Source organism: Trichechus manatus, unplaced genomic scaffold (genome assembly GCF_000243295.1).
Source record: "Trichechus manatus latirostris isolate Lorelei unplaced genomic scaffold, TriManLat1.0 scaffold00113, whole genome shotgun sequence".
Taxonomy (NCBI): Eukaryota; Metazoa; Chordata; class Mammalia; order Sirenia; family Trichechidae; genus Trichechus; species Trichechus manatus.
Genome location: NW_004444049.1, coordinates 6,852,152 through 6,871,359, shown reverse-complemented (window position 1 = coordinate 6,871,359; position 19,208 = coordinate 6,852,152). Strand labels below are relative to the sequence as shown.

Below are 19,208 nucleotides of genomic sequence, written 5' to 3'. Positions count from 1 at the left end.
AGCGTGGTTTGGGGTGAGGCAGTGATGGAGAGGACTCTGGGGCCTAGGTCTGGCTCTGCCCCTTCCTTTGGGGAACAAATTGCCTAGAATCTGCAAATCTTTCTAATGACCCTCCTCACTCACATCCTAGGTTCTCTGGCCTCCTTCAGGCTTTCCCTGCCCCTCTGTCCCTGCTCCTGCTTTTACCCCTACCCCGTTACCTTCTCCCTCCTAGCCTGTTCCTGGCCTCCACAGAGGCTCAGGCCTCTGTTCCAGGAAGCCTTCCCTGCCCCCACCTTCCTGTTGCCTGATATGACCCAAGTGCCCAGCATCTTCCGTCAGGGCTGTTCTGGGCCCCACACAGGCTGCTTTTCTGTACTGGGGGATGGACCGACTATGGGGTAGATCTGGGCAGCTCAGAACCTGCCCAGCACCAGGGGACCCAGCCTTTCAGCTATAAGTGGGAAGTGGGCCTGATGGAGACCTGGGGCTAGGAGACCCAGCATCCTCCTCACCCCTGTGAGGGAGATGTTACGCCTGTTTTACAGGTGAGGAAACTGAGGCCCAGAGCGGAAGTCGTGTGTCCCAGACCACAGCTAAGTCAAGACGTCCTGACCTGGAGGTTCAGGGTGGGCCTGGCTCCTCCATGGTGGACAGCCCGAGGCCGACCTGGAGGACGAACAGCGTGGAATGGCAGAGACCTGCAGCGAGGGTGCGGCCAGGCTCTGCGGCAGGGTCAGGTTGGCCCTTCTTCAAGGCCTCTCCCAGCTTCCTGGCGCATCCGGGGCTGAGGCCTCCCTCCTCCAGAGGAAGGCAGTCTCTTATCTGGGCTTATCTCCTACGAATTGAGTGTTTGCTTTGCTTTGTTTTTGCCATAGCCTCAGACAAACAGATGGGGTGGGAGGCCAGAGAAAACAGGGTAGGGTCTTTCCGGGGCTGGGGATGCTCTGCCCCGGACCTTCCTCCCTCGGGGTCAGTATGATTGCCCAGACCCTGCCTCTGCCATCAGGCCTTGTTCAATCCCCAAATCTGCCCCCTCTCTCTTCCGTGTCTAGGCCCCTCAGCACCCTCAGGTCCCCCTGAGCAGCCAACTCCCATCCTCTGGACTCTTCTCGCCTCCACTTACAGAAATACTACCTGATCCCACGTCAGTGCCAGGTCTTCAAAGACCAGGCTAAAGTCTAAACTGGGTGTGACAGTCAAGCCCCTCAGAAGCCCGGGCCTTGCTTCGACCTGTCCTACTTTATCTCATCTCTGTCTTCAAAGCCTCAGCTCTATCTTACCTCCTCCCTGAAGCCCTCTGTGACTGCCGGCCCATTAGGGCGCTCAGCTGGCGGCAGCACCCCTCTGAGAGGATGGCTTTCCCCTAGGTAGGAAGCACCAGTTGTGGGGGCTGTGGCGGCATCATCTGTGTACCCGGTAAAAGCACTGGCTTGGTCTACAGGGGGCGCCAATAAATCCTTCTGTAATTGTGTTCAGAGCTCTGGTCCCAGATCCTCGTGAAGCTCCTCTCCAGTCCCCTAATGACCACTCGCAGCCTGGCCGAGCCTTCCACCCTCCTTGACCCCGCCCGTCCCGCTGTTCCCTGAGCGGCACTGGCCCTGCGCCCGCCACACAGTAGCTGCTCCCAAGGACTGACCCAAATAGGAACAAATGACCCTCCCTGGGGGGCCGCGGCACGGTTTGCAGAGTGCGGAATTCCAGCGGCCAGCCGGGCTGCGGATCCCAATTACCATAGAGACGGGCCTGGAAGCCACTGGGGCCCGACCTCGCTCCTCCCTGCAGCCTGGGAGCCTTGGCTCGGCCTGCCCCGCCTCGGGCCCCCTGGTCTCTGTCCCTGGAGAAGCTGCTTAAAAAGATTCTGTATCCCCTACGTGTAAAGCGGGGGCGTCTCTTGGTGCTCTACTAGTGTTAGCACTAGCCCTCCCGGAAAACCCACAGCAACGGACAGAGGACACTTGGCGGCAAAGACACGGGCTTTATTAGCACAGTGAGTTGCGAGCACAGACCCGCTGTGTTACCCGGGAGTAAACGGTTCTTGCGCAGTAACGGTTAATTCTGGCTCGCAACTTGTCGCAGGCGCCTGGGGGGCAGGAAGCGCCGGAGGGCGGGGCTAGATAGCCGCTTGAACTTCCGATGGGGCCGAACCCTCGGTGGCCCCAGTTCGCACCGGAAGGGAATCGGTCTCTGGCTCAGACCGGCTCCCTGCTAACGGGATAGAACGGATCCTCTTTTTGCTTAAGGCCTGCGGAAGACTTCCGCCCACACCCAAGATGGCCACCGGCGGCGGCGGGAGTGGGCGGGGTTTCAGGAACGTGGGACGGAAGGTCATTGAGAGGGGGCGGAGCCACCTCTCCCCAAATTCCGATCCCACCAGGACTGGATGATGCGTGTCCAGCTGGGGCTTTGCCGCATCTGCGTTGCTGTGCCCGCGCTCTTCGGGCGAGGAAGTCCCTTCGGAGTGGGGGAGGGAAGGGTTAAAAGAGTTAGCTCACCCGGGTGGCAGCTTCCGGAATCCGACCTCTGCGTGAGCTCCCGGGGGAAACCATGGAGCCCTCAGCTCCCAGCACACCCTATGCTGAATGGTCGGGAGCGCAAAGGGAACGCTGGGCCCTTAGGAATCGGTACTAGCACTATAAAAAAAAAAAAAAAAAAACCCAAACCCGTTGCCGCTGAGTCGATTCGGCCTCATAGCGATCCTACAGGACAGAGTAGAACTGCCCCGTGGGGTTTCCAAGGAGTGGCTAGTGGATTCGAACTGCTGACCTTTTGGGTAGCAGCCGGGCTCTTAACCAATGCGCCACCAGGGCTCCACTAGCACTACAGATCCCAGAAACTCCATGCCGGGGGCGGGGCGGGGCTGAGATGGGGCACTTGTCCCAGGGCGCAAGTCCAAGGGGGCGCCAGACGAGGCACAGAACGACATGCAGAGACGCCAGAAATATGAAAGGCGCCTGGCGTGACCGAGGCGGCCAGAAAAGAGGGGGGAAGGCGTTTCTGCTGAATCCTCACTGCTATCAACATCTATTCATCTTGAAATGGGGGGGGGGGTGCAATTTAGAGATTGCCCCTGGATGCCCTACCCTCGCTATGTCCCAGGGCAAGGGATGCCTAGGACCCTATATGGCAGCTCCAGAGCTGCAGATCTAGCACCTGGAAGATGGGACCGCAACTCGAGAGTTAAAGAAGTGGCCTAGAAGCTGGGGCCGAAGGACCGGAAAACTGAAAGGGGCTGACCAGAAGCATAGATCCCAGCATGCCTCATGCCTGAAGGATTTGGGGAACCCTGGAGATTTGAAGGAAAGATGGGTGGGGGGAGGTTTGGCTGCCGGGAGAGGGGTGTGGAACCTAAAGGGTTCCGGGAAAGGGCCAGGGTGTGTGTGAGGGTGAAGGGGGTCTGGGAAGGGACCAGCCGGAGGGGGCGGGAAGAGGGGTGAGAACTGTAGATCCCAGCATGCTCTGGGACTCAGGAAGGGACTCAGTGAGAGAGGGTATAGAAACTGGCGTCACTAGGGTTGGTGTCACCCCCCCCACCTCCTTCCTTACCAGACCGTATAGAATCCTTAGTAATGTTTTTTGTTCTGTTAACTTGTAAATAGTAATTCCCGCGTATCACTTCTCCTTTTCCTTTTATTACTACTTCATTCTCAAAAAAGTTATTGATATAGGTTCACAAATACTAATTGCTACAATATTGTAGCTAAAACATCAGAAAATTTGACAAAATCAGCGACTATAAAAACCACCAGCAGCATAGCCCATGCAGACATGATTTAAAGTAGCACTGTAACTGGGTAATAATGACAGCTCTGACCAAAGGGCATTAGAAAGTTCAAAAAGTAAATTAGCATAGAGTTTTAGCCTTGTAGGTAAATTGATACACGTAAGCTAGGCTTATGAAAAGTGGTTTAGTTGTTTAACTACAGGGATATTTTTATAAAAACATAATAAATTTCTGCTGAAACACTGCACAAAAATTTTATGGACAGTCATTTTGGTGTCACCCCCTCTGACAGTGTCACACAGTACGGTCTGCATCCCGCACCCACCTAATGACACCATTGTGTGGGAATACAGGGCCTGCACCCTGGGGCCAACGCTCACCTTGAAAGAGCCCTCGAACTCATCACTCATCCTGCGGAGCTCACGGCCATATCGCTGTGCAGCCCAGAGGTTGGGCGGCGCCGAGAGTGAGCGGCCCCGAAAGGGGCTGGGCTCGTCCTCCAGCCCCTCACCCTCCTCGGAACCCACGGGGTATGAGCTGTGGCGACTCCGGGTCTCCACAGTGTCAGCGCCTGCAAAAAGGGTCATGGGGTGGGGACGACGTGAATCTCAACTCCTCTGCACCCCTAGCCCTACCACAACCCTCAGCATTAGCACTGCCGACCTGGTACCATCTGTGCATATCACAGTCTCCCTCAGAGCTCTAGTCCCCTCACTTGCAAATCCAGGGTAATAGTAGCTAGCTCTTGGGGCTTCTGTGAAGATTGGCATCCACTTCTCATTAATCCTCCACGTTTACTGAGCTCCAATAATGGGCGAGGCCCTAGGGTGGGTATAACAGGAACTTCCTCTGTTGTGCGCTATTGAGTCACCCCTATAGGTGACGCAGCTGGGATCCAAACCCAGCCATTTGGGTCCCAGAGGCTGTATGCGTAACATTTACACCCCAGGCTCCCCCCAGCTTAGTGTGGGCCACGTTGGGGCCGAGGGTGGGGAAGGGCCCCCTGGGATTTCTGCCAGAAGCCTGCCCTGTTGGGTAGAAGGATTCTCCCTAAGGCCATGAATTTAGCAATGCCAAGCCATGATACCTATTATGTAAAATGAATTTTTGAAGTGTCCTTCTATTTACTGGAAAAAAACCTGGGTGATTTCCTGTGAACTCCGTGGGGAAAGGGGGGCCTTGGGCCCCTGAGCAGAGTCATGCCTGCCCTGAACCAGCCCACCCTGGACCAGCTCTCACCCCTACACCCCCTGTAATGGGGCAGAGGCAATCTTTTTCCCCTTGCCTTTCACCTTCTCTGGGGAGAGAAGGGGTGTGGCTCCATTCTGGGTGTGAGCCTGGGTGGGTGCCCAGGCCTGCATGCTTAAGCTACCCTCCCTAGAGCCTGGCTAGAGTGTGGTGTGGGAGTGGGCGGGGTCTATGGCTGGCAGTGCCGCAGCCCCCAGCAAAGCACCTCCGGTTTTCAGTTCTTTACCCTTTGGGTTTCTGCCTAAGTAGGTGAGGCTGAGCACATCCACGGTCACCCTTCCATAAGCATCCTTATACACTTAATTAAAACTGGTGTTCTAGAAAATTCAAGGCAGTGAAACAGCACCATCAGGCAGGGTGGGGTTCAGATCTTGGTTGTACCATTTATGTGGGGCTATGTAAACGAGGTGCTTGTGGCCCACCAAGGGGATTGGATAGCTTGCTAGTATCGCAAATAAGGTGCACGGCACCTTTGTGGTGGTGTAACCATGCAAATAAGGTGTATGGAACCCTAAAGAGGGGATTGGTTACTTTTGCCATCCCACTAGGCCAAGAGAGCCAATCCCTGAGCAGAGGGGGACCTGACTACCACTAAGCAGAAGACACAGGAGTGGAGCGCATCCTTTGGACTTGGGATCCCAGTGCTGAGACCCTCCTAGACCCAGGAGATAAGAGAGAGAGAGAGCTGTAACCCTGGAGATGGTGAGACAGTGAGAAGCAGTGGCAGAAAAATGGCGGCAGTAGAGGCAGCAGAACCAGGAGACTGGCAGGAGACAGTGCAGTGAGCCTCCCGGCCCACGGACCAAGAGAGCGGAGCACCTTTGGGCAGAGGCTTGCTGGTGAAGTGGGATGTCTCTGGGCACTTATTGGCAGAGCTGAAGAGCTTTGTAACACTTGCCGGAGCAGGACACAAGCTGGGCCGAGGGGCCAACGGCCAGAGAGAGCCCTGCCTGCAGCATAGCTGAGAAGAGCCTCTCCTGATTGAAGAACTGTATCCTGAGCATTCCTGAACCTGAATTGCAACCTGTTACTTCCCTAATAAACCCCATAATCGTGAGTATTGTCTGTGAGTTCTGTGTGGCCATTGCAAGGAATTATTGAACCCAGCAGAGAAGTAGAGCGTGTCCTGGGAGGGAGAGCTGGTGTCAGAACTGGTAAAAAGGTTGGAGAGAAGAGGTATGTCTGACCTCTGCCTCATAAGAATCAGCCTTGGGCTCCTGATGCTGATAGTGATTCTCTCTCCCTCCTGAAGTTAGAGGAGGTCAGACGCCTATACCATGCCATTTTTACACCGACAAAACGTGTACACATGCACACACACGCACACCCATGGACACGCATGCACTGTACCCCCCCTCGGGAGGCAGAGCACCATGAGACCTATGCCACGGGCCCCACCCTGAGCAGGCACTCCACTGCCCGTCAGGGCCACCTCAGCAGGCCTGGCCTCCACTCCTGGGTTTTCTAAAACCATCTGAAGTACAAAATTCCCTCAGTCCATGGGCCTGCAAAGGACATGTCCCACTTTGCAGGGAGCTGGTGACATCAGAAGACATCTAAAACTGGGGTTGGTTTTGCGGGCCATTTCGTCTCTGTTGTAATGACTCAACTCTGTGGCTGTAGCATGAAAGCAGCCACAGACCATATACGTATGAATGAACACGGCTGTGTTCCAGTAAACTTTACTTATGGACACTGAAATTTGAAGTTCATATCATTTTCATGTGTCACATGATATTAGTTTTCTTTTGATTTTTTTTCAACCATTTAAAAATGTAAAAAAAAAGGAAAAACCATTCCAAGCTCAAGCTTGTAAGCTATATAAAAACAGAGCGATTTAGGCCAACCCTTGCTCTAAAACCCCACCATGTCTGTCCTTTGCTTAAAACCTTGAATGACTCCCCAGTGCCTATATGATTAAGTCCAAATTCTTTAGTGTGGCCTTGGAGTAGTTCTCATCTATACTTCATTTGTCTGCCACTGGGAGGCGTTAGTTATTCATGTCTCTGTCCCCAGTGCTTTTGGTATACTATAGGTGCTCAATAAATGTGCTGCATGAATGGCAATCTCTGGGAGCTGAGAGTGAGCTCACCCCCAGGTCTGCTTGGAGCCAGGGTCAACTCACAGTTAACAGTAATAATAATAATAATAATAATCAGAGTAATAAGAATAGTAGGAGTCCTTGGGTGGTGCAAATGGTTAACTTGCTTGGCTGCTAGCCAAAAGGTTGGCAGTTTGAGTCTATCCAGAGGCCCCTTGGAAGAAAGGCCTGGTGATCTACTCCTGAAAAATCAGCCCTATGGAGCACAGTTCTACTCTGACACACATGGGGTTGCCATGAGTCATTAATCCAAAGGACTAATGGACCACATGAACCACAGCATATAGGACCCCGAGACCAGAAGAACTAGATAGTGCCCAGCTACCACTAGTGATTGCTCTGACTGGGATCACAACAGAGGATCCTGGACAGAGCGGGGGGAAAATGTAGAACAAAAAATCAAATTCACAAAAAAGACCAGACTTACTGGTCTGACAGAGACTGGAGGAACTCCCGAGACTATGGCCCTAAGACACCCTTCTGACCTGGAACTGAAGCCATTTCCAGAGACCATCTTTCAGCCAAACAATAGACAGGCCGATAAAATAAACAATAACACCGGAGAGGAACGTGTTCCTTAGAACAATGAATTATACAATATACGAGATCAAAAGGACAACATTTGCCCAAAGGCAAAGATGTGAAGGCAGGAAGGGGTAGAAAATCTGGACTAAAGGAAACAAGGAACCCAGGGCGGAAATGGGGAGAGTGCTGACACGTTGTGGACAATGCAACCGATGTTATGGAACACTTTATGCACAAACTATCAAACGGGAAACTAATTTGCTCAGTAAACTTTCACCTACCTAAAGCACAATTAAAAAAAAAAAAAAAAGAACCTACTGGACAGCAACTGGTCTTGGCTAATAAGAAAAGCAAACACACAGCAAGCAATTCCTATGTTCAGGCACTATTCTAAGCACTTTTCCTGTATTAATTCATCAGATCCTCTTTACAACCCAATGAGGTAGGTCTAGTTCTATTCCCATTTTATAGATAAGGAAACTGAGGCAGAGCGAGTTAACTAACCTGCTCAAGCTCAGCCGCCTAATAAACAGGAAAGCTGTGGTTGAACCCTGGCAGTCTGGCCCAGAGTCGGATGCCGGGCTGCTTCTCCCACTGCGTGTTCTTCCTTCCTTCTTGTTCCGTATGTTTCTATGATGATTTCAAATCCCATAAAGTGTAAGTCACTATTATGCTTTCAAAATACATACATATAAGCACTCAAAATATGAGCTTAAAAATAGAAATATGTATTCCTTTGTGAGACTCTCTAACTTTTAAGTCATTATGTAACCTGCAAGTCATAAGAAAGTTATTTAGAAAATTTCTGAACTTAAACCTTGAAACATAGGAGCATGTGAAGTATGTAAAAAACATACACAACCTTTAAGTTCACTTTGACCTGACTTGCTGTGATGAAAAAGACATAGTTAATCTTTGTAAACCAGCAATGAAACATAAATCTAAGCAACCTCTCTAATCTCTAACCTTGAAGAGAATATGCAGAATATGCATCATTTGGCTACTCTCTAACCCTGGAGAAAAGACATACTACTACTACTCTTTGATGTCACACTGGCCTTTGTTGTGTGTAGCCAAGGTGACAAATTCACATATAAACCCTAAATTTCTGCTCACTCACTGAGAGAAGGCAGAGATGGAACTGAGATTCCGTCCTCCGCTGCTGACATTGGACCCCCCAAGCTATGAGGGACCTCCGCTGGATGACTTTGGACCTGAGCTATGCGGGACCTCTGCTGAGTTTGAGCTGTGGTTAAACCTTCCTCCCAAGACCTCTTGTTAAAGGTAAAAGCCTGAAGTCTAAAGATTTGGACTCTAACCACTGAACAATGTTGTAACTGTTAATTCTGATTCTCCTGTTCTAAGTGAATGTTGTGATGTCTGACTTGCGTGCCTTGCCATGACTACCTGGTAGTAAACTAAACTTGAGTTTATGCATGTCAGACCTGAGTATCTCTCTATTAATTCTCTAAGATTTCTAAAATCCTACACAACACTTCCTTCACCACCCACACACCCACTGGGGCTCACCATGCACCCAGCCCATTCCAGGCACTGGACTGCGCGCTGGAGTTATAAGAGCGCACAAGGCGGCCTGGTCCCTGCCCTGGGGACACAGGGGCCAGGCAGGAAATGTGAAGAGAGACCACTGAGTGTGAGCTGAGAGGAGGCAGCGGCCACATGGCTCTGGCAGGTCATATGGCACTTACGGGATTTTTTATGGGAAATCACTACGACATTAAAAACTACATTAAAAGTTTAAGGATCCTGTGCAGTCTTCTCAGATGGTGGCAGTTTTCTCCCCAGCAGCCCTCCTTAGGCCAGGTCTGGAGCTGGGGTGGTCCCCTGGCCCCTTATTCCTATTTCAGACTGTTCTCCACCTGTGTCACCCCTCCCCCTCCATGGCCTGTGTGTCCTCCACCTGAAGGTCACACCCCACATTTCTGCTTGATGTGGCTCCCCCTCTCTACCACTCTCTCCATCACCACTCCCGTCCTAAGTAATCCATGGAGGTTTCAGGGTACCGGTAAGCAGTCCTTCCCACCTCCTAGCCTTGCTTCCTCCTCCCATAATCTCGGCCCCCAGACTCTCATTCCCACGGGCATAGCCTAGACCTCATCACTGCCGATAACAGCAGCCCTGTCATCTCCATCCCAAGCCTCCCACCGACTGCCACCTACCTGTCCAGCTCTCTCCCTCTGGGGCTTGGCTCCAATGACGCTGCTGCTGCAGTGACCCCAGAGGGGCTTGCCCCCTATTGGCAGTCAGTCAGTCGTTTTTGCCCCTCCCTTGCACACATCCTCAACCCCTTGTTGGGACAAACACAGCCCTGGTTAACTCCGCCTCCCTGCCAGCTCCCTGAGAGAGCTCAGCTAGCCGCCTGCTCTCACTTTAAATTCTCCGCCATAAAGCCCAGTTGTGCCCTCCACATTGCCCTCCACGCCTCCCATGTTTCAAACCTGCTCCTCTCTCCCCGCAGCCCCACCCCTCCTCTTGATTCTCAGGGCTGATGAGCTGGCTTTCCTACATGGAGAAGTGAGAGGCTCCCACAAGAGAAATTTCTCCCAGTTCCCAGGCTGCATCCACACCCCGCTGCCCCTCGCAGGGCCGCTGCCTCACCCCCTCTAACAGAGGAGTTGCCTTGCCAGCCCCCTCCTCTCCTTGGGCACCAGGCCTGCCCTGCTCTCCTGAATCACCCCTGCACCACGGCCCCACTGCCGTCAGGTGCCGCTCCTCTCCCCACCAAATGGCCCCAGGTTGTGGCCTCCGCTGACAACTCTCAGTCCTTACTGAGGAGCGAGCCAACCTCCCGGGAGCGTCCTACCCAGTCCACCGCCCACATGGCGTCCACCACCATGCAGAGGCCAGCGTACATCCCTCTCCTGGTTTTCCGCCCACCTCACTACCCCCTCCTTCTCAGTGTCCCTGGTGGTTCCTCCTCCTCACACCTGCTTAAGGTTGGAGTGCAGCCCGGCCCTCCGCCCTCTCTAACTATCCCCTCCCTTGGTGCTCTGTCCCCACCCTTGGTGAAAGACTGACCACTCCCCACTTATAAATGCTGCCTGGGCCTTTCCCCTGCTGGAAACTCCCACCTGGAGGGCTAACAGGCACTCTAACCTCACATGGCCCCAGATGGGCTCCCCATCTGCCCCCCACGCCCAAGGCTCCGTCTCAGTTAAGGGAAACTCCGTCCTTTTGGTTGCACAGGCCAAGCTCCCTGGAGACATCCTTGACTCGGTTCTTTCTAGTCCAGTCTGTCAGCAAATCCAGACAGCTCCACCTTCACAGTCAGTCCAGCCCCTTCTCACTACCTCCACTGCCACCTCCCTGGCCCAAGTCACCATCTTCTCCTGCTTGGATTATTGCAATACCCTTCCCTCCGGCCTCCGCTTCTGCTTTTGCCCATTACAGACCAGCCTCAATATGGCAAGTCCCCTTTGCTCTCAGCTCTCCAATGTTTCCACTCAGAGTATATGCCACAGCCCTTACAATGGCCTTTAAGGCCCTGCCCAGGCTGCCTGTTCCCCTCGTTAACTTTGACCCCATCTCCAACTATTCTTCCCTGCACTCTCTCCTCTCTGGCCTCACTAGCCTGGACCACGACTTGCCTACGGGGCCTTTGCCTGGTACTCTCTTCCCACAGACACTTGCGCGGCTCACCCACATCCCCTTCAGGGTTTTGCTCAAATGTTGCTTCTTACCAGGGCCGACCCTGACCCTGACCCTGACCACCTCAGTTAAAATCGCCCGGCCAGTACTCAGGACTCACTTGACTGTTTTTATGCACGCCCCTTCCCCCACGCACGCATCATCTTCCAAGGCACTACATTATTTCCTTGTTTGCTTGGTCGTTTATGGCCTGTCTCCTCCACCCTCCTAGAATGTAAGCTCCGTAAGGGCCAAGATTTTTCTCTCTGTGGTCACTGATGAGGGAGCCCTGGCGGCGCAGTGGTTAAGCACCAGGCTGCTAACCGAAAGGTGGGCCGTTCGAACCCACCAGCCATTCCGCGGGAGAAAGATGTGGCAATTTGCTTCTGTAAAGACTTACAGCCTTGGAAACCCTGTGGGGCAGTTCTACCCTGTCCTGTAGGGTCACTAAGAATCAGAATCGAGTTGATGGCAATGGGTTTTTGGTCACTGATGTGCTCCCAGCAACTGGGACAACGCGTGGCACTTGATCAAAGGAGGAAGAGAGGACTGAGCGGGTCCCAAGGAGGGGTGGGTACATGTTGTTAGTTGCCTGGGAGTCAATTCTGACTCACGGTGACCCCATGTGTGTCCGAGTAGAACTACTCCATGAGGTTTTAAGGCTGTGATCTTTCAGAAGCAGATGGTCAGGACAATCTTTCGGCTAGCAGTCGAGTGCTTAACCGTTTGCACCACCCAGGAACTCATATTAAGTACTGAATAAACGGAGGAAGAGAATGATGAGGGAGCTCAAAGGTGGGGGAGGAAGAGCCAGGTTGGGTGTGGAAAACAGTCGAGAGCAGAGAAAGCAGCTTGAGAAAGCCCTGGAATTCAGCCTGACAGGACAGACTGCATGGGGGCGGGGAGGGGAAGGCCGCTCAAGCCTTCTTGCTCCTGAAGAAAACGGGAGTTATTTAAGCTTTCGTGGGCAAGTGACGTGGTCTGGTTTGTGTTTTCAGAAGGTCTCTGCAATTGTCCCAGGTGCCAAGGCCTGTGCCAGGCACTGGGCAGGTGGAGACTACAGAGAAATGGCCACTGCCCACCAATGTCCTTCCACCTGCGCTGGGCCTAAGTAGGTGGGAAGGACAGCTGACAGCCTGTGCTAGAGGGCAGGCAGCTGTTTCCCGCAACTTCCCCACACACCCTCACATGGCCGCTGTTTGGGAGGGCTGTCTGCCACTTGGGCTCACCTGCCCCTGGCAACTGTGCAAAAATAGTCCAGTCCCAGGGAAAGTACACAGCCTGTGGCAGGATGTAGCTTGGTCAGGGCACCAAGGATCCTTCCACACACACACCCCCCGCCCCCCCCCACCCCATCTTCTACCAAAGGAACTGCAAGTGTGACCTTAGGCAAGGTACTTCCCCTTTCTTGCTCTCAGCTGGGTCCTGAGTGTTTTCTGAGTTCCCTTTTTTTGAGCATCTCCTGTGTGCCAGCATATGATAAAGTGCTTCTTATATATCGCTGCTAATCGTCCCGACATCCCTACAACAGTGATGGTTCATTGCTTTGTTTGCAGAAGAGGAACCTGAGGCTCAGAGAGGTTACAGACTCACCCAAAGTGAGTCACTGAGTGTGGATGTGGCCGGCGTGCAGAGAGTTAACTGGGCAGGTGCTGACACTGGGGGGTGCCTACCTCCATGGTGGCTGCTGCTGGTCGGCTGTCCCTGCTGGTGACTGGCATCCCCCAGGGGGCCTGGGGACGCGTGGTGGCGGTTTCTGGGGCCTGAGGGCCGGCCCCTTTTGGGGCTGGGGCCCAGGCACCTATGTGCAGGACTGGAGTCTTCCCGGTCACTCTGCTCAAACTCTGGGATCTGGAACATACTCTGGGCTGTGGGGACAAGACGGTGGATGGTTAGGGCACGGCTGGAGCAAACGAGGGCTTGTAGGGGTACAGTTCAGGCATCCCCGGCTCCCTCTCTGCCCTTAGAGTCCCTAGGCCCACCCTGCCTTCCAAACTCATCTGTCGGCCCAGACTGGCTCTGCCGCGCGCTCAGTCTGTCCACCTGGGACCTAAATCTCCCCTCGGAGCACTGGTGCTGTGGGGCAGCCCCTGATCCCCACCCAGGCCGTCTCTCCTGGGGTGACGGAACACAGGTCTCACCCCAAGCCCGAGCTCGAGGCCCCCGTGACCCGGGCCTGCAGTCTCCCTCCAGCACTGAGGGTGATCTGCCCTAGTTGCTTGGGCAACGGGAACTGTCACCGGCCTGGCCCAATCAGCTCGTGAAATGTCACCTGGGCTGGCCCGGAGGCAGGCGGGCCCACTCCGGGCCGGCCCCGCCCCGCCGCCTAACCTGCTCCTCTCCCGCCGCCCCCCTCCTGCTTCCGGATGTTCAGCTCCCAACGTCCTCTCACGCCTTGGGCGTGTGTGGAAGCCGGGGAGGGGCTCTCTGCGGTCCTCCATTTGGAGGCTGGAGACCTGGTTCTGCTGATAAGCCCTTCAGCCCCTCCGGGCCTTAGCTTCCACCCTTATAAAATGGGGATAATGACACCTCACTCTGGAGCCAGTGAAAACTTTGTAAACAGAGTGGTGATTACTGTGGCTGAAATCACTTTGCAAAGTCGCAATTGACATTCAGAACTCGGAGGCAATTACTGTTGCTGTTGTTCGGTTCTGGAGTGGTGATGGGGTCGGGAAATCCCGCTCCCTCCTCTTCCCCAGCATGGAAACCGTGCTGCCCGCAGCTGAGCGCCACTCCCCGCGCCATCTCTGCAGCGTCCGAGATAAGAGAGGGAGCCTCCTCCTTGGCAGGATGACTGCCCGGGCGCAAGAGAAGGCACAGGTTCCCCTGTGAAGGTGACCCATAGGACTCGCGAAGGCTTCGCGCCTGGCAGGCGGCCGGCCAGGTGGGCGGGAATTACTGCGGCCGACCAGCTCATGGGGCCAGCTGCCCTGCGGGGGCTCCGGGATACTGCGGTTTAAGGCCCGCGGAGGGGACAGGGAAGGGAGGGGGGGAGGGGGCGGAGGCCATCTTGGCTATGGGCGGAAGTTTCCTTCAGAGACGAAGTGAGGGGAAGTCGTTGCCGCCCCCGGGAGGGCGGCACGATCCAAATTTGGGGATAGAGGGGAGAAGCATGGGAGCTGTCGGCCCCCTAAACCAGCAAGGGCCAGTGGCCCAGGCCACGGCCGACCCAAGCGCCAGCCCGATGCGGCGCGGCTCCCGCGTAGCGGCCGGCCGCCGCCACCCGTAACCCTGGAGCCCGCTGGCGGCGCAGCTCGCGCCAATTCTCGAACCGCCCCACGCCGGGCACGGCGCGGCACGGGGCTGCGGAGCCGACGTCGGCCCCTGCGCAATTTGCGTAGGGAACGGCGCCCGCGCAGGCGCAGAAGGGGGCGGAGCAGCGGGAGCCTGGGAGCCGGAGCTTCGGGTCCTGGCGACCGGAGCCGGCTCCCTAGCGGCGGTCTGAGGACCAGGCAGCGGCCTTCTCCCGCCCCCCGCGGCTGGAGAGGGACGCGGTGGGGGGTGGGGTGGGGGGAGCATTTGGAATCCCGAGGAGAGAAGGCAGAGGCGCCCCCATTCGGATTATTGGAGGGGAAAGAGCCCTGCTAGCCTGAGGAGGGGGAGAGCGGGGTGTTGGGGCGCCCCCTGCAGGGGCCGCTGCCCTCAGCGGACGCGCGTCGCCGGCTCTCCCCCTCCTGCTGACACCGGCACGAGCGACCAAGGCCAGGGACCCCTCTCCTTCAGCCTCTGCGCCCACCCAGCTGGCTCTGAGGGCGGCCCAGGGAAGAGACCCCCGTCCACCCTGGAGAGGAGAGACTGTCCTTCCACGCCCCTGAGTGAGGGGGCCAGGGCCCAAGCTGCCTGTGCCCCGCAAAGACGAGGATCCCTCTGGTGAGGGGAAGGACCTGGCCAGCCACAACGTCTTGCCCCCTGAGCTCCCACGTCTCTGTCTCAGCACCCGCAGTCCCCTCCCCTCCGTATTTATTCCCCTGGACTCCGGCCAGCTCCTCCATCTCTGTCTCCTCCGGGATTCAGGCCTCCCTCCCTGACATGGAGAGTAACCTGTCTGGCCTGGTGCCTGCTGCTGGGCTGGTGCCCGCGCTGCCGCCCGCCGTGACCCTGGGGCTGACCGCCGCCTACACCACCCTGTATGCCCTGCTCTTCTTCTCCGTCTATGCCCAGCTCTGGCTGGTGCTCCTGTACGGGCACAAGCGGCTCAGCTACCAGACGGTGTTCCTGGCACTGTGTTTGCTCTGGGCTGCGCTGCGTACCACCCTCTTCTCCTTCTACTTCCGAGACACCCCCAGAGCCAACCGCCTGGGGCCCTTGCCCTTTTGGCTTCTCTACTGCTGCCCTGTCTGCCTGCAGTTCTTCACGCTGACGCTAATGAACCTCTACTTTGCCCAGGTAACCGTGGTAGTGGGTGGGGGTGGGTGGGGGGTGGCAAGCCCCAAAGGCCACAATCAGTGATGGGCATCTCTGCTCTCAGGTGGTGTTCAAGGCCAAGGCGAAGCGTCGGCCTGAGATGAGTCGAGGCTTGTAAGTACTTGGGGCCCTGGTGGGCTCTGCCCCCAGGCCTGGGGCAAGGAACAGCCCACCGTCCATCCTTTCCCACCTCGAAGGGCTGAGGCGAGGGCAACCCAGGGAATGTTTGTGGAAGAGCTTGTTGTGGTTAACTGCTGTCTCGTCAGCCCGACTTATGGTGACCCCAGTCTTGAGACGCTGCCTGATCCTGTGCCATCCCCACTGGAAAAGTTAAAGCACCTGACACAGATGGCTCAGCAGAGGCGTTGTGTATGTGAAAGGCAACAATAATAGAAGCAGTTGTGATACTGCGAGGGGAGAGGGTACCAATGTCATCCATGATGGAGGATGCTCCAGAACCAGACTGCACCCCTGGGTGACCTGGGGCTGTTGTCCCCCATCATTCGTATGAAGTCTTACCGTTTATAAAGAGCTTTCACAAACACCTTTATTTATTACTACTAACCTGTAAGATCAGTATTATCCCCATTTGAGAGATGAAGGAACTGAGGCTCAGCAAGGTAAAAGAACACGGCAGAAGGCAAAGCCAGGATTCAGACCCAGATCTCTTGACTCCCAATGTTGTGCTCTCTCCACTGTATTACAACTGTCAGTCACCTCCTGACTTCTTTGGGCCTCAGTTTCCCCACCTGTAAAATTGGAGGAACAGGGTTCAGGCTGGAAGGTCTGGGGTCCTGATCAGCTCTGGGGGCTCCTTTGGGAGGTTGGGTGAGTGGTGAGCACCAAGTGCGACCTTCTGGGCTGACTCTGCTGTGGGCTGCAGGCTGGCTGTCCGAGGGGCCTTTGTGGGGGCCTCGCTGCTCTTCCTGCTGGTGAACGTGCTGTGTGCTGTGTTGTCCCGCCGGCGCCGGGCACAGCCCTGGGCCCTACTCCTGGTGCGCATCCTGGTGAGCGACTCCCTTTTTGTCATCTGTGCACTCTCTCTGGCCGCCTGCCTCTGCCTCGTTGCCCGGCGAGCCCCCTCCACCAGCATCTACTTGGAGGCCAAGGTAGGGCCACAGGCCTCTGATGCCCAGGTGTGCTTTGGGGTGTCTGGGCAGCCATGTTTGTTGGACAGTAGTCTTCAGGGTAAAGAGGAGGCTGGAAGCTGCCCCTCCCTGATGGTCCCCTGTTGTCATCTGTGCCAGGGGACCAGCGTGTGCCAGGCGGCTGCAATGGGTGGCGCCATGGTCCTGCTGTATGCCAGCCGGGCCTGTTACAACCTGGCGGCCCTGGCCTTGGCCCCCCGGGGCCGGCTGGATGCCTTCGATTATGACTGGTACAACGTCTCTGACCAGGTGGGCATTCGGCAAGTCTACTGCCTCCTTATAGCTGTGGTTCCTGGCCCCTGTCCCAGTGCCCCGTTGGCACGAATGCAGACTGGCATGAGCCCCTGCCTTCCCACAGGCGGACCTGGTGAATGACCTGGGGAACAAAGGCTACCTGGTATTTGGCCTCATTCTCTTTGTGTGGGAGCTGCTGCCCACCACCCTGCTGGTGGGCTTCTTCCGGGTGCACCGGCCCCCACAGGACCTGGTGAGGGCCTCCACCTTCCTCTGTGGGCCCAGTGAGAGGGGTGGACACTGGGAATCCTTGAGCTGGGCCGGGGGGTGGTATGGGAGGTTGGTGGGGGCCGAGAGAAAGCATCCATGGTGGCTTCCTCCCCCAAGAGCACCAGCCGCATCCTCAACGGGCAGGTCTTTGGCTCCCGATCCTACTTCTTCGACCGGGCCGGGCACTGTGAGGATGAGGGCTGCTCCTGGGAGCACAGCCGGGGTGAGAGTACCAGGTAGGTGGTCCCCACCCTGCCTCAGGCCCCCTGAGCCATGGGGGATCCAGACCCAGGTCTTGCCCCCGCCCCAGGCCTTTGTTTCCCTCTCTGTATGAAGTGAGGCACCCTCCTCCCCATCTCCCCGCACTCCATCCCAAGATGCAGTCGGCCAGCATCTAGAGGGCTCAGGCCCTGGCCCTGGAGGTCTGGGGAGGGCAGCCCCTCCTAGCATGCTCTGTTCTAAGCCCCTTTCCCTCACCCACCTCTTGTGAACGTGGTCTTGGTCACAGCCCTGGGACTGACCTGGTTTCTCTACCTGCACAGCATGTCAGGCAGCCTTGGCTCCGGCAGCTGGTACGGCGCCATCGGGCGGGAGCCGAGCTGGTGTGGGGGCAGCCAGACGCGGACCACTCCTCTGCTCTTCTCCCAGGTGCCGGGACCCGGCGGCCACCACCACAGCCTCTACTCCACCCCACAGACGTGATCCCCCACCCCCCTAGGATGCCCAGACCCCAGGCCCGCTCACCCCAGGCCCCTGAGCCAAGTTCATCTGCTGCTTCTTGCCCAGGATCTGAGGGGCTGTAGCCGCCTCCCCGCCCTAGCTATCTCCTTGGCTGCTCCTGTTGTTGTGAGCTTGTACTGCTCCCCTAGGGTGGGGGACATGGCCCTGGCTGCCAGATGCCCACAGTACGCTGGCATGACCTGCCACCTCTGCTTCTACACCGGAGCCAGCTACCTCTCCTGCACCTGCCACTCAATAAACAGTGTCTGTGCCCCGTGTCCGTTTATCTGTCTTGTCAGTCATCTGTCTGCCTTATCTTCTCCCTCATCTCTGCCGGTTTGGTCAACTGCCTGCCTTGACCTAAGGTTGATTAGAGACTGGTCCTTGATGCCAGCTACTGGGCTGGGCTGAGGCCACTTATTTCCACTGAGGTGGGTGGGCAGGGACAGTAGGAGCCTGCTGTCTGAGGGGCAAGGGAGACCACTTAGGCCTTTGTTCTCAAAGTGCTTTTGGCCCAGAATAACCCTGTTCACACTGCAGTCCCCTCCCCACTTGAACAATTTCTACTCTTTTTTCAAGATCTGTTTCAGTTGTTACTTCCTTTATGAAGCTTTCCATCCCTCGCTCATGGAACAACGGCCCCTCTCCTTGGCCCCATACCCCCGTGACTGTGGTTATGCGTCTTGCTCCCTACCAACTGGGAGTTTTGGAGCCCCTTTCCCGGTCACCACCCCCAGCCTGGCCTTCAGGTGCCAGGGGTTAGCCCAGGACCTGCAGAGATGTTGACATGGTGACTTAGCAGTCCACACCTCTACCAGGTGTGGGTATGGCTAGCTGGGTGGGGTGCTCCTACCCCCTGAGGCCCCCTTCTCCCTTGTACCCACAGCCTGTCAGCGTAACACAGATCTGCCCCACTGCAGGGGCCCTTTATCAGAGGGTCTCTCCCCTGCCCACCTACCTGGCTGCCCCAGCTCCCAGGGCCTAGCATCAGGCCTGCCTGACAACAGTTCACCTGGGGCTATGTTGGCACCAGGCCTGAGGGGCCACCAGACAGGGCAACTCACCAAGAACCACTTGTGTTGGAAATGGAAATTGCTAATGTTTGTAGGGCACTTTATTGTGTGCCAGGCTCTGTTTTGAGCATTTGCAAACCCCGACCTCTAAGGTCTAACAGCACCTGAGGTGATCATTCACCATCCCTCTTCTG

The 19,208-nt window shown here is 56.1% G+C and overlaps 2 protein-coding genes across 5 annotated transcripts; one reads left to right on the top strand and one right to left on the bottom strand.

Moving 5' to 3' along the window:
* Window positions 1-1,829: 1,829 nt before the first annotated feature.
* On the bottom strand, window positions 1,830-13,454 carry BAD (BCL2 associated agonist of cell death). Of its 2 annotated transcripts, none has more exons than XM_023738235.1 (4): window positions 13,367-13,454; window positions 12,899-13,093; window positions 4,084-4,274; window positions 1,830-2,433 (listed from the first exon to the last, which is right to left on the bottom strand). In XM_023738235.1, the coding sequence occupies exons 2-4, from the start codon at window positions 13,083-13,085 to the stop codon at window positions 2,308-2,310; spliced, it is 504 nt and encodes a 167-aa protein (XP_023594003.1). In that variant the 5' UTR covers window positions 13,086-13,093; window positions 13,367-13,454; the 3' UTR covers window positions 1,830-2,307. The 2 variants fall into 2 exon arrangements, with proteins under 2 accessions (XP_023594003.1, XP_023594004.1); XM_023738236.1 differs by lacking the exon at window positions 13,367-13,454 and adding an exon at window positions 13,208-13,267.
* A 531-nt stretch (window positions 13,455-13,985) lies between these two features.
* On the top strand, window positions 13,986-18,276 carry GPR137 (G protein-coupled receptor 137). 3 transcript variants are annotated; one of them, XM_004383785.1, is made up of 7 exons: window positions 13,986-14,109; window positions 15,240-15,611; window positions 15,694-15,743; window positions 16,513-16,738; window positions 17,136-17,264; window positions 17,399-17,517; window positions 17,824-18,276. In XM_004383785.1, exons 2-7 carry the CDS (start codon window positions 15,255-15,257, stop codon window positions 17,981-17,983), a joined length of 1,041 nt encoding a protein of 346 aa, XP_004383842.1. In that variant the 5' UTR covers window positions 13,986-14,109; window positions 15,240-15,254; the 3' UTR covers window positions 17,984-18,276. The 3 variants fall into 3 exon arrangements, with proteins under 3 accessions (XP_004383842.1, XP_004383840.1, XP_004383841.1); XM_004383783.1 differs by lacking the exon at window positions 13,986-14,109 and adding an exon at window positions 16,877-17,026 and having other exon boundaries at window positions 14,854-15,611; XM_004383784.1 differs by lacking the exons at window positions 13,986-14,109; window positions 17,399-17,517 and adding an exon at window positions 16,877-17,026 and having other exon boundaries at window positions 15,244-15,611.
* The last annotated feature ends 932 nt before the right edge of the window (window positions 18,277-19,208 follow it).

Bases quoted from the DNA above. Each gene is read 5' to 3' on its own strand.
- BAD (XM_023738235.1), bottom strand. From the start codon at position 13,085: ATGTTCCAGATCCCAGAGTTTGAGCAGAGTGACCGGGAAGACTCCAGT. The intron at 4,275-12,898 runs GTAGGCACCCCC...CCCTTTTTGCAG, and splicing joins CAGCAGCAGCCACCATGGAG to GCGCTGACACTGTGGAGACC. The intron at 2,434-4,083 runs GTGAGCGTTGGC...CCCACTCCGAAG, and splicing joins AGTTCGAGGGCTCTTTCAAG to GGACTTCCTCGCCCGAAGAG.
- GPR137 (XM_004383783.1), top strand. From the start codon at position 15,255: ATGGAGAGTAACCTGTCTGGCCTGGTGCCTGCTGCTGGGCTGGTGCCC. The intron at 15,612-15,693 runs GTAACCGTGGTA...CTCTGCTCTCAG, and splicing joins TGAACCTCTACTTTGCCCAG to GTGGTGTTCAAGGCCAAGGC. The intron at 17,027-17,135 runs GTGGGCATTCGG...GCCTTCCCACAG, and splicing joins GGTACAACGTCTCTGACCAG to GCGGACCTGGTGAATGACCT.